The sequence below is a fragment of the Ruditapes philippinarum genome, unplaced genomic scaffold (assembly GCF_026571515.1).
Source record: "Ruditapes philippinarum isolate M1 unplaced genomic scaffold, ASM2657151v2 ctg1019_1_1_1_1, whole genome shotgun sequence".
NCBI lineage: Eukaryota > Metazoa > Mollusca > Bivalvia > Venerida > Veneridae > Ruditapes > Ruditapes philippinarum.
Window position 1 is genome coordinate 129681 of NW_026857033.1, and position 12556 is coordinate 142236.

Genomic DNA, 12556 nt, shown 5'->3' on the forward strand with positions numbered 1-12556 from the left:
AAAATACAATGTAACATGAGTAAACACTGACTTGTATCATTAACTGTACCATATTTTGATACTAAAATCAAACTTGTCTATACAAAATAGTTTTGGAAAAAAAGAGAAAACAAAATTGATTTTCGTGTATAATATTGCAGTTCAGTTGTTGAAATTGAAAAATAAAATGTAAACATTCTTCATTTAGCTCACAGATTCTCATTAACATAGAATTATTTATTATTATATGTGCATTGATAAGAATATCTAAATAAAATAGCATATTTTTCTAAATAATTTGCTATTGTGCATGATTTACTTTTTATACATACCTGTTAACAAAAGTAGTACTTTCTCTTCTAAATTTTACATTAAAATTAATGTGATTAACCTATTGTTATGTATAAAAATCGAAAAGCAATTTACTTAATTTGGTTTCTCAGGCCACACATAACATAATAATTAAAATTTAGGCCATCATCTGTGAACAAAGTAAAAACAGTATGACCTGAGAAATGTCATATTAGCAGTGCTTGTATACATAATGTACATAATAGGTGCAGATTTTACTATGCATTTTATTGTTATGTTCAACATTTATAACAATACCTTATCATAATTTGTATGCTTCTAGAATGAACAAATAAACAATAATTTATTAGACTTACAACATAGATCTATTCAAATATATCCTTAAAGTTATACAAAACAACAAATACATCACAAATACTTTCTGAGTAGGGTACATATTTACAAATGAAAATGAATTATGTCAAAACAGCATTTACATAGCACATATCAGATCCTTCAATATGACCTTTAAGATCTGTGATCTTGACCTTTTAAATTAGTGAAGTTGTTATAATATAACATGTTTTCCTGTCAGGAATGAAAGAACAATGATTTATACAAATACAATGTACACTTAACTGACATTAAAACAACAACATAAAACATGAACAGATATATTTCATGGACACACAGACATACAAACACAATAACAACACACAACATTATATGATAATCCCTTATGATAAGACATTACATAACATACTACTTACCTTGTCATAATTTTTCAAGAATGAGTGTACAACAGCTTGCTGGGTGGGGCGTTGTCCCATAGATACATTACTGCCAATCTCTGAAGCATGTCTATAATAAAAATATGTTTTAATGTCAGATTTGATATTCCAATACTAAATTTGTTAACTTTCATTCAATATCTTAGGTTAGTATATTTAAGGTGAAGTTTCATAAAAATTAATAAAAGAAGCTTTTTGACTTTGGTGCAAAACAATTGTATGTCTGTACTTATAATGCAGTTACATAACTGTTGCAACAAATCATGCCATGAAATTGAATATATCACTGAAATAGAGAAAATCACTGTATTATGCTAATTATAAAAAAGATATTTTTCACATTAAGAGAAAAATAAGTAAAGAAGTGAAAGATAAGAAAATACCTGACACAGAAAGCTGCAAGGTCAAGGTGACCTAGTTCCAGTAAAAGTTGACCCTGAAAAATACAGAATATATTACATCTTTTACCACATTTTATGTTCATTCTTTTTTAAACTTTCATGTAATAGTTCTGTTTTACAATTCAATTTACAAAGTCATTTTTTGTCCACCAAATTTTTGGCACTTGGATTGCACATGGTTGCTTTTAATAATTAAGTCTTTCATTTACCTGTAAGTCTGATAAATATATAAAACATGTATATTGCTTTTAGTGCACAACAAGTTTTTCATGGATTAAAATCATATGAGTTTTATAGGAAAGTTGTTACAGGTTAAAATCTCACCCTGTACATATAGTAATGGTGTACATCTGGTCGTAGATGTATAGCTCTAGTAAAATCCCTCAGAGCTAGTTTCAGCTGAAATATATAAACATATTCTTTATAAATACATACTTCTCAGTTTTTGTTGTATATAATATATGTATATGACAACATTGTTAGGTAGTGTGTATCTTTTAAAGAAATGTAACATTCAAAAGTAAAAGAAAAAAGAAAGAAACTTAACATGTGTCTTCATTGCTAAACAGTTCCTCTAAAAGTCAAGCTAAAAAGTGATACTTCTTTAGATGCTCTAAATTAACAAATAACATTATGCTTATACTGATCTTACCTCATGTATTTTATGATAAGCTTCCCCTCTACACACATAGGCTCTAACATAGGTCGGATCTACTTTAATGGCTGATGTAAACCTTTTGATGGCTCTAAATGAAGAAATAAAACAAACATCTTTTACTTAAAAAAAGACATACTTGTTTGATATAAAAAAATGAGTGTTTGAAGAGGATTGGTCTACTATACTAAATAATCTAAATATGAGCCGTGTCACGACAAAACCAACATAATGGGTTTGCGACGAGCATGGATCCAGACCAGACTGGGCATCCGCGCAGTCTGATCAGGGTCCATGCTGTTCGCTTACCAACTCTTTTACAAGTAGAGAAACTAATAGCGAACAGCATGGATCCTGATCAGACTGCGTGGATGCGCAGGCTGGTCTGGATCCATGCTGGTCGCAAACCCATTATGTTGGTTTTGTCGTGACGCGGCTCATATAATTATTCATTGTAATATATACCTTCTAGACTAATTCACTTTGAGTTTATGAAGAAGAGAACGGCTGGCGATAAAACATGGCTATTGATAACTAATACAATGATGAAATTCTTTTTAAAAAGGCCATGCTAATTACATTTTGTAAATCTGAATAATTGTTAGCTTTCTTGTAATTTAGGTTCTATGTACAAACACCAAGGTTGTAGATAAAAATGATATTTCAATACTTTTTGGTCCTCTTTTATCTGCAATAATCATTTGTCATTTAAACCAAGAACTTACTGTTATAACTGCTACAATGTACAACTTAGCTTATGATATTTTTAACATTTTTTATGGTATTTTTTTTAAATATGTTACCTATGATAATTATCATAATGATTCATCATTATCAACCCAAGATTCACGTGAGCACAGGCATTGTCTTTGTTCAACTTTAACACACTCTCAAAATCTGGTATAGCATCTTCTGGTCTGAAAGTATAAAATAATAGCAAAAATTGAAAAGAAATATTACTTATGGCAATGAATGCTCTCTGAACATGGGACTTCAAATGTCTTTTGACAACAAGTTATTGTTGTTAACATAAATTCCAAGTTCAAGGGGGTAAAATCTAGAAATAGTCACACTAGAGTTATGGACCTTGTCACACAACATGTGTGTAATGATAAGAAAATATATTTGAAGTTTAAAGTAGATACCTTAAATAGTAAAGAAGTTATAATATTTCTTAAAGAAATTTCTAAGTTCAAAGGGAGATTATCTGAAAAACTTGCTTCAAGAGTTGTGAACCTTCTCACATAAGATCTGGTTGATGATAAGGAATATGTATTTGAAGTTTGAGGTCACATACCTTTAAAACTAAAGAAGTTATAGTAAAAAATAACATTTTTCAAGTAAAAAAAATCTAAGTTAACGGGGAAAATTCTTGCAATATTGGTACTAGAGTTATGAACTTTGTCACATAAGATGTGTTTAATGATAAGGAACAATTGAAGAATTAAGTTGATCCCTTAAGAAATAAAAAAAGTAACAGTAAAAAATAACATTTTTTTAAGGAAAATTCTAAGTTCAAGCAGAGATAAATCTGAAAATATTGGTGCTAGAGTTATGAATCTTGTCACATAAGATGTGGTTGATGATAAGGAACATATATTTGATGTATAAAGTTGATCCCTCAAGAAATAAAGAAATTACAGTAAAAAATGATATTTTTTAAAGAAAATTCTAAGTTCTAGGGGAGATAAATCTGATAATATTGGTGCTAGAGTTATGAACCTTGTCACATAGGATGTGGTTGATGATAAGGAACATATATTTGAAGTTGATACCTTAAAAAATGAAAAAGTTATACTGAAAAATATTTTACTGCACCAAAACTTTAATGCGGATGCTGATGCCAAGGCGAGTAGGACAGCTCTCTATTTACTTCGTTAGTCAAGCTAAAAACTAAGCAATCTAGAGAACATATTTCTGTAACTGTGGTTAGTTCGAATGAGATAGCATTGATAGTTTAGGAGTTATACTCTTGACAAGGATAATTAAACATTTTTCAATATCATCAAGGGAGACAAATCAAAGATTAAGCAAGGCAGAATTATGGTTCCTTGACACTGCAATTCCTTTCACTATTCACTATCTCTGTGTTAATTTTTGAGTTAAGTTCTTTGAACAAACACTATGAAATTTCATAAAGGGAGATAATTAAACATTTTTAAGCGTAGAGTTCTGATTTTTTCACAGTCAAGTTGAGCCCCACTCTTTTTATAAACTGAACATAAATTCCAATACATAATTACAGAAATAATTACAGATTTTTTTTTTTAGGCCAATTCAATTATTTATCGTTTAAGCCAAGAAGATAATTATATTGAAAGGAATTATGGCAAAATGAAAACTTATTTTGACTTTCACCAGTTCACTCACTATATACCCTTGGATGGGCATTTATAATATCACTTTAGGTTTGAACTTTCCATATGTACAATCAAAGAAAAAAAATCATGGTTCACAGCCCCCAGTGAGGATCGAACTCACGACCCCTGGTTTACAAGACCAGTGCTCTAACCACTGAGCTATGGAGGCTCATGTAGGCCTCTCAGATAGAAATTTAATATTTATATAAATATCAGATAAGCTATCATATGTCACATTGGATATTTGCCATACACCCATTTCAATAGCTTTATATACACAATGTGCAGCATATGTAGCCTCTATAGCTCAGTGGTAGAGCACTGGTCTCGTAAACCAGGGGTCGTGAGTTCAAACCTCACTGGAGGCAACAATCTTTTTTTTACATAATATTTTAATAAGAAGAAAAACAACTGACCTATAATTAAGTTATAGATTTCACTAACATGCTATTTTATGTAGTAAATTATGACATGATGATATGCCTGATGTAGAGTATTATATTACTCCAAACTAGTAACAAATAAAATCATTAAACTCGACCTGGTATTGTATGTGTGTTCCTCACCTATTTAAATCACTGTTTTATAAATTATGACATGTTAAACCCACTCATGTAAAGTTTTATCTATTCAAAAGGATTATCTTATTACAGGATTATCCTAATAAAGACTTTCTGTTGAGATTGACTTTAATCACATTATAAAATAAAGAAACATTGAATTACTGATTTAAACAAATATTTCAGCTGAAATAAAATTTGCATAACAAAAAAAGAAATCAGATGCATGAATACATTAACATATAAAAAAGATAGATATATTAATCATAAAAACAGTCATTTTCACATTATTTCTTACAAGATTTCACAATAAACCTATTAACCAACAGTATTTCAATGATACAAATGTTGTAAGTTCTGAGATAGAAATCTTAAACTGTCTTTTAACTTTTTTAACTTAAAGGTTGCTTTGATCAGCAATACATTGTATATTGCATATAAAATATGATTTTTTTTTTTCATTTTTCGTACAAAAATCATACTTCATTATGAGCTTTAATATTAATGGTCTCCCCCACCGCCCCCTGTAACTTTTGCAACAAAAAAATATTTGTTCACAGCCCCCAGTGAGGATCGAACTCACGACCCCTGGTTTACAAGACCAGTGCTCTAACCACTGAGCTATGGAGGCTATATGGCCATATTGTACATATATGAAGGATTAACTATAATAGCATAATAAAGGACAGGCTGTGACTTGTTAAGTTATTGGATTATTTCTTATCTTACTTCACAATGTCTGTACTGATATGGTATTAAGTTTAATTACAATACAGCAGTATATCATATGCCTCTATAGCTCAGTGGTAGAGCACTGGTCTCGTAAACCAGGGGTCGTGAGTTCAAACCTCACTGGAGGCAATGTAAATTTTTAACATTACATAATGACAAGATAAACACCTTTAGTCACCTGATTATCATACATATCAAATCTTGTTATCTTAATTCAACCTGTCATATTTGACAGCTGAATTCAATTTTTTTTTCTCATGTTATAAACTTCTTTATTGTTAACTTATTCAAGTTATACATATATTCTGATGTACATAAGGTTTAATTTTGGAATGGACTTGCCCATGTTTCAATCTGGACAAATTTAATTACCTATTTATCATTTTAAGGGTTTATACTAGTGAATAGTGACGGCACAATCTTAGTCTGCATTGGGTGCATTTTTTTTCTAAAATATCTTATTTGTAAATCCATATATTATCACTTTAGTGCAGTAATGGATTAACACTGTATATCATTTAAAAGAAGATAACCTGTTACTGCACTAAGGTAACAATTTATCAGTTCATATTTAAAGTACTTTGCATCATTTTCAAACCAAATAAATTCAACCAGCTATGCAAACAGATTAAAAAGCATAATCTTTGCTATTATCTTTGTGTAATAAATGCATTTTTATATTGGTGAGATGATTTTTGTAAAATATTGGCAGATTGACAGAATAGGATAATTTCTTTTAAAGTTACTAAATTCAAGATAATATTAATTTCAACCCTAGATTTATCACTGTATGTGAACTTTATACAAATAGTTTTTTTGTCATTACAACTAGTTAGAACCATTATTTGCGAGGTTTTATTGTGGTGATTGGTGTTATGTATAATATAGTGAATAATATTAATAATATAGTCTAATAGCTGTAGGGCCCAGTGGTCTAGTACTTTTGCACAATAAAAATTATTATCCTTGAAAAACCTAGTGAGCAAATGATCTGAAATTCTGTACACAAGTTATTAGTTATTAGACATTTATCAAATGGTACAAAAATATTAACAAAATTTTTCAGTCCAGTCATATCAAACAAGAGCTGTCGGTAGGACAGCAACGCTCGACTATTCTTAGTGCTTGATTGTAAAAAAAAATTCTTGATACAGTTACCTCCTCCTGTTTACAGGTTGGGGTAATGATGGTGAACAAGTGTGCAAAGTTTCAAAGTCATATATCAATGGACTTTGAAAATATTTGAGGTATTACAAAAACTTTAACATAAATTCTAAGTCGAAAAAAGGGGCATAATTCTGTCAAAATGATCGATACAGTTACCTCCTCCTGTTTACTGGTTGGGGTAATGATGGTAAACAAGTGTGCAAAGTTTAAAAGCCATATGTCAATGGACTTTAAAAATATTTGAACTATTACAAAAACTTTAATGTAAATTCTAAGTGGAAAAAGGGGCATAATTCTGTCAAAATGCTTGATACAGTTACCTCCTCCTATTCACAGGTTGGGGTAATGATGGTGAACAAGTGTGCAAAGTTTCAAAGCCATATGTCAATGGACTTTGAAAATATTTAAACTATTACAAAAACTTTAATGTAAATTCTAAGTCGAAAAAGGGGCATAATTCTGTCAAAATGCTTGATACAGTTACCTCCTCCTATTCACAGGTTGGGGTAATGATGGTGAACAAGTGTGCAAAGTTTCAAAGCCATATGTCAATGGACTTTGAAAATATTTAAACTATTACAAAAACTTTAACGTAAATTCAAAGTCGAAAAAGGGGCATAATTCTGTCAAAATGCTTGATACAGTTACCTCCTCCTATTCACAGGTTGGGGTAATGATGGTGAACAAGTGTGCAAAGTTTCAAAGCCTTATGTCAATGGACTTTGAAAATATTTAAACTATTACAAAAACTTTAAACGTAAATTCTAAGTCAAACAAGAGCTGTCGGTAGGACAGCAACGCTCGACTATTCTTAGTGCTTGATATTAAAAAAAAATGCTTGATAGAGTTACCTCCTCCTGTTTACAGGTTTGGGTCATGATGGTGAACAAGTGTGCAAAGTTTCAAAGCCATATGTCAATGGACTTTGAAAATATTTGAACTATTACAAAAACTTTAACGTAAATTCTAAGTCGAAAAAGGGGCATAATTCAGTCAAAATGCTTAATAGAGTTACCTCCTCCTGTCTACAGGTTGGGGTCATGATGGTGAACAAGTGTGCAAAGTTTCAAAGCCATATGTCAATGGACTTTGAAAATATTTGAACTATTACAAAAACTTTAATGTAAATTCTAAGTCGAAAAAGGGGCATAATTCTGTCAAAATGCTTGATAGTGTTACCTCCTCCTGTCTACAGGTTGGGGTCATGATGGTGAACAAGTGTGCAAAGTTTCAAAGCCATATGTCAATGGACTTTGAAAATATTTGAACTATTACAAAAACTTTAACATAAGTGGTTACGCCGACGCCAACGCCGACTGCAATAGCTCTACTTATTCTTATCGAATAGTCGAGCTAAAAAGGGGCATAATTCTGTTAAAATGCTTGATACATCCTGTTCACAGGTTGGGGTAATGATGGTGAACAAGTGTGCAAAGTTTCAAAGCCATATGTCAATGGACTTTGAAAATATTTAAACTATTACAAAAACTTTAACATAAGTGGTTATGCCGACGCTTGGGTGACTACAATAGCTCTACTTATTCTTATCGTATAGTCGAACTAAAAAACTCAGTGGAGTCCCTTTAAACAGTCCTTATGAGAATAGCTAAGACTATAAAATTGAGATCCCGAGTATTGCATATGTTATTCCATCTGAAGAAAATAAAAATTCATTAAAGGGGACAATACATTTTTTTTTGTGAGTGAAATAATCTCCATTTATTTGTGTTCATATAAATTGATTAGTAAACTGATTGTACTTCGAGAAAAATTAATAATCATGCAATATACTCCCTCCTGGTGATTAACTTAATTTTTAAGGTTGAAATAATTTTAATTATGAGAATCTGATGATAATCTCAAGACATCTGTAGTACAGTTTTTAAAGCAACACATTTTATGTTTAAACATAGCCAGTTCAGTACCAGACTCATTATCAGTATTGCTGGCCATGCGGAGCAAGCCATTGTTTCCTTTAGAAAGAAATTTTACACTCACTAGTTAGTAAAGATTGGTTCCTTGAACAGATTCAACATGTGTCTATAAACTTTCAACACAATCAAATTAAAGTAAATTCTGTACAGACAGTTACAAAATGACTCAAAAAAAATAATGCATGAAAATTTTCAAATGCAGGTAGAGATGGCCACCATTTTATTTCCAGGTTAACAAACTTCTCATATATCTCAGGAAATCAAGGTGCTTTGGAGGTGGGGTGGAGGGAGTGGGGACATTGTTGATGACATATATAATTATATGTACAAAAATAATATACAATCAGATAATAGTTATTCAAGAAATATATTTCCATTAACATAAAGATTATATATTTATGCCCTCAAAAATCTGCCAATGAATCAAAAGGAAAAAGGGCTAAATCAGACTAGGTTGACTACAAAGGAACTCTGGGAAAGTAAGTGCAGATTGCCGGATTGCATTATTGGATATATTTCATATATATTGGATTATTATTCATATAAGTACAAGATATAAAATTTTAACACAAACATTGCGGCAAATGGCTGATGCCACTCCTTGCTACTTTATTATTTCACAAATTTTGTGGATTTTTAAACTATCCCATGATGTCAAATTGAAGTTATATCCTTACTGATTGTATGCTCTGATAAATAAAAGATAATTTAATACTGGACATACAATATATAAATATGGTACAAGCAGGCAATGAACCTTAATTTTTGATATCAATTACCCAGATTCCTAGGGGTATAATGTTATAACAGGTAAATTATTCTAGGTGTAAGCATTTTGTGAGGTAGTGTTTGTCCCAAATGTGTAAGATTCTTTGATTATGATAGTTATATAAAGGTATAAATAAAAGATATCTTACTTTCCCATGGCATTATACAGGATTCCTCTATGAAGATATGAGCTGATGTTTTCATCGGAATCATTTATCATAAGTGATACACTAAAATCATGTAATGCTCTCTTTGGGTGAGCTCTAAAAAACAAATTATGGAAAATGTATACATCATGTAAGGTGAGTAATTTATATAACAACATTAATAATTCCCTATCAGTAGATAATAACATCACTGGAAACATAGTTCAGGCCCCGGTTTCACAAAGAAACTTAAGTCTGTTGTATTGAATGTACTTATTTTACAACTTAAGTTGAGTAAAAATTTGAGTTGTGGTTTCACGAACTTTTAATCAACTCCTCATAATGCTCAAGGCTTGAGTTGAGTCTGATAATTTGAGCCAGCTAAGAAGCTACCTTAAATTTCTAAATTTCTACTCAAATATGGTCGAATTTATGAGACGCATTGAGTGTATTCGCAGACACCATCGTTTTGCAGCTGCTGTCAAGAGAATAATACCTGAAAGAATCAATCGGACCTATTTGCTAGATGAAATTAGGTAAAGCAGTGCCTGTAAGGACTAATGACTTATTTAACTAAACTGCATAAAAAAACACACATATACATGTATATATAAAAAATATAAGTATATACATACTTTCTCAATATACATGCTCTATGATAGAAAGCCTGCCAGTGGTTTGGATCCAGATGTATAGCTGCAGATAGGTCCTCTACTGAAGGGCTCCACTGACCCATGGCAGCATAGGCACGACCCCGAAGTACACGAGCAGAGGCATTTAGCGGGTCAACTCTCAGTAAGTCAGTAAAATCATTAATAGCATTTCCCCAGCTCCTGTTCAAAATATGATACATATATTATCAGTCAAGTTCTGAAAGATTTTACTGTCTATATCTGGTCAGTTATGTAAAAAAATAAGATGGTCAGTATTGTCTTGCAACAAACAAATTCTACATCCACTAAAAGGAGAAGAAAATTATTGAATGATTTAAGGATCCATAACAAGTTTTCTTGTTTCTGGTTGTTTTTTTTTTTTGTTGTTCAAGGGTTTTTCTATTTTTTAACTTCAGTGGTTTTTCATAGAGGTCTATCAAAATCATCTGACCAATATTCAATGAGCTCCATCTAATGATGTTACATTTAAAATTATGTGATGAGTACATCAATAGTTCATAGAATTGATTGTCACAGCAAATTTAAAATAAATCTGATCAGTACTTTTAAAGGAGTAATTGATTGTTGGTGCCTGATGATACAGCATTCAGTCTATACTGATAAGCCCTCCTGAAACTTATTTTAAGTGAGCTAAAGACCTTACAAAAAGGGATATACACAGGCATTATGATTATATTATAATGTACTCTTTTACGACTGTTTTTCCACCAAGGGTTCATAGCTTGTGTTGCTTTTTTTTACCCGAAAGTTTAATTTTTAATAATCCTTTCATGAAATGTGTGGTAAGCTGATATTCATAGCATAAAAATCAGCCTTACTTATTTTCAAAGTAGTACATTCCATGTTTGAGTATAGCATCTGTCCTAGTTGGCTTGATCTTTGTACATGCGGAGTAATCCTCCAGGGCCAATAACATGTCTCCACGCTTTTCATAACACTCTGCACGTGCAAAATATGCCTCATGGTCTCTAGGGTTGAGTTTTATTGCCTGTGTATAGTTGACTATCGCCATGGTGATGTCATCTTGTTTCTTATAAATTTCAGCCCTGAAAGTTAGAAAAATACATGTGTATTATATAATGTTATATAGCATACACATACAGTATTCCTCAAAACACTACAATGCTTTATCTTAAAACACTGCAAGGCTTCAGCAATATTTCTATAATTCAAAAAATGCTTTATCATAGTTTTTCAAGGGAACATACACAAAACATATACAAAGTTTGTAAAATTCAATGTGGAAAATACTCATTTCTTTCCAGATTGTCATAGAATGTACAGTTCTGATATGCTCCAAGTCCAATTCAAATGCCAATGTCAGCAAGGATCAGTTTGGTTCAACTTAAACAATGAACTTTCTAAATTCAATGGGGAAATATCATATTTCCTAGATTAAATCAAGAATTTCATAGAACAAACACTTAGGAATATTTACATGGATCTATATGCCCCAGCATGTGATTTTGTATGTTTCAGTAGAAATGTAAGGTCATCCAGGGCTTCTTTCTTCCTATCTTGTAGAATATACAGTAAATGTCTGTGCCAGTAGGCATCTAGTAACAGTGGCTCTAGTTGTATAGCTCTGAAAATAGGCAAAAATTGTCCAAAATAATACAACTCTTTTTAGCATATATGGATTTAAAATATCTTGGATATTGTATTCTATAAAGTTTTTGAGATCAATCTTAGCATTTATATTACATTCAAAACTACACTGTAAATGCTTAAGATTATTTCTAAGTTATTTCAGGTTTTCTTTCTTCATTCATGTAAATTAGTTTATTTGTCAGTTTCATATATACATGTTATTATACTTTAGAAAATAATTCATGAAATTGAACAAATGTTTTATCATTCAGTAAAACACCAAAGAAAAAAACATTCCATCACTCAAGCACTTTTATTGTCATCAACTTCTAAAAACTACATGTATAACTACACCAATAAAATATTCTCAATAGGTTCACTCATTTCCTTGCATTAATTCACATTTCTTAAAAAGATCAATAAAAAGATGCCAGTACCTTCCTAAGTCATCCTCTGCTGCCTTTAAATAGCCAATCTAGTAAAAGGGAATAAATTTTCTAAAAATTAG

At 31.0% G+C, this 12556-nt stretch overlaps 1 protein-coding gene and 4 non-coding genes across 9 annotated transcripts in view; 2 read left to right on the forward strand and 3 right to left on the reverse strand.

Annotated features, from left to right (window-relative positions):
* LOC132748578 (uncharacterized) overlaps positions 1-12556 on the reverse strand; it is a 70031-nt gene that overhangs the window by 14180 nt on the left and 43295 nt on the right. For all 5 annotated transcript variants that reach the window (XM_060738188.1, XM_060738186.1, XM_060738189.1 and 2 more), the window contains 10 exons: positions 12486-12523; positions 11897-12043; positions 11277-11504; positions 10420-10617; positions 9788-9901; positions 2921-3034; positions 2115-2208; positions 1787-1861; positions 1445-1497; positions 1041-1131 (listed from right to left, as the gene is read on the reverse strand). In XM_060738188.1, coding sequence (XP_060594171.1) covers positions 1041-1131; positions 1445-1497; positions 1787-1861; positions 2115-2208; positions 2921-3034; positions 9788-9901; positions 10420-10617; positions 11277-11504; positions 11897-12043; positions 12486-12523 — 1152 coding nt within the window. The remainder of the gene's footprint in view (positions 1-1040; positions 1132-1444; positions 1498-1786; positions 1862-2114; positions 2209-2920; positions 3035-9787; positions 9902-10419; positions 10618-11276; positions 11505-11896; positions 12044-12485; positions 12524-12556) is intronic.
* Trnat-ugu (transfer RNA threonine (anticodon UGU)) lies at positions 4574-4646 on the reverse strand. The gene has a single exon. It is a non-coding gene; the product is annotated as a tRNA-Thr (tRNA).
* Positions 4774-4845, forward strand: Trnat-cgu (transfer RNA threonine (anticodon CGU)). Its single transcript has one exon. It is a non-coding gene; the product is annotated as a tRNA-Thr (tRNA).
* On the reverse strand, positions 5596-5668 carry Trnat-ugu (transfer RNA threonine (anticodon UGU)). The gene has a single exon. It is a non-coding gene; the product is annotated as a tRNA-Thr (tRNA).
* Trnat-cgu (transfer RNA threonine (anticodon CGU)) lies at positions 5827-5898 on the forward strand. Its single transcript has one exon. It is a non-coding gene; the product is annotated as a tRNA-Thr (tRNA).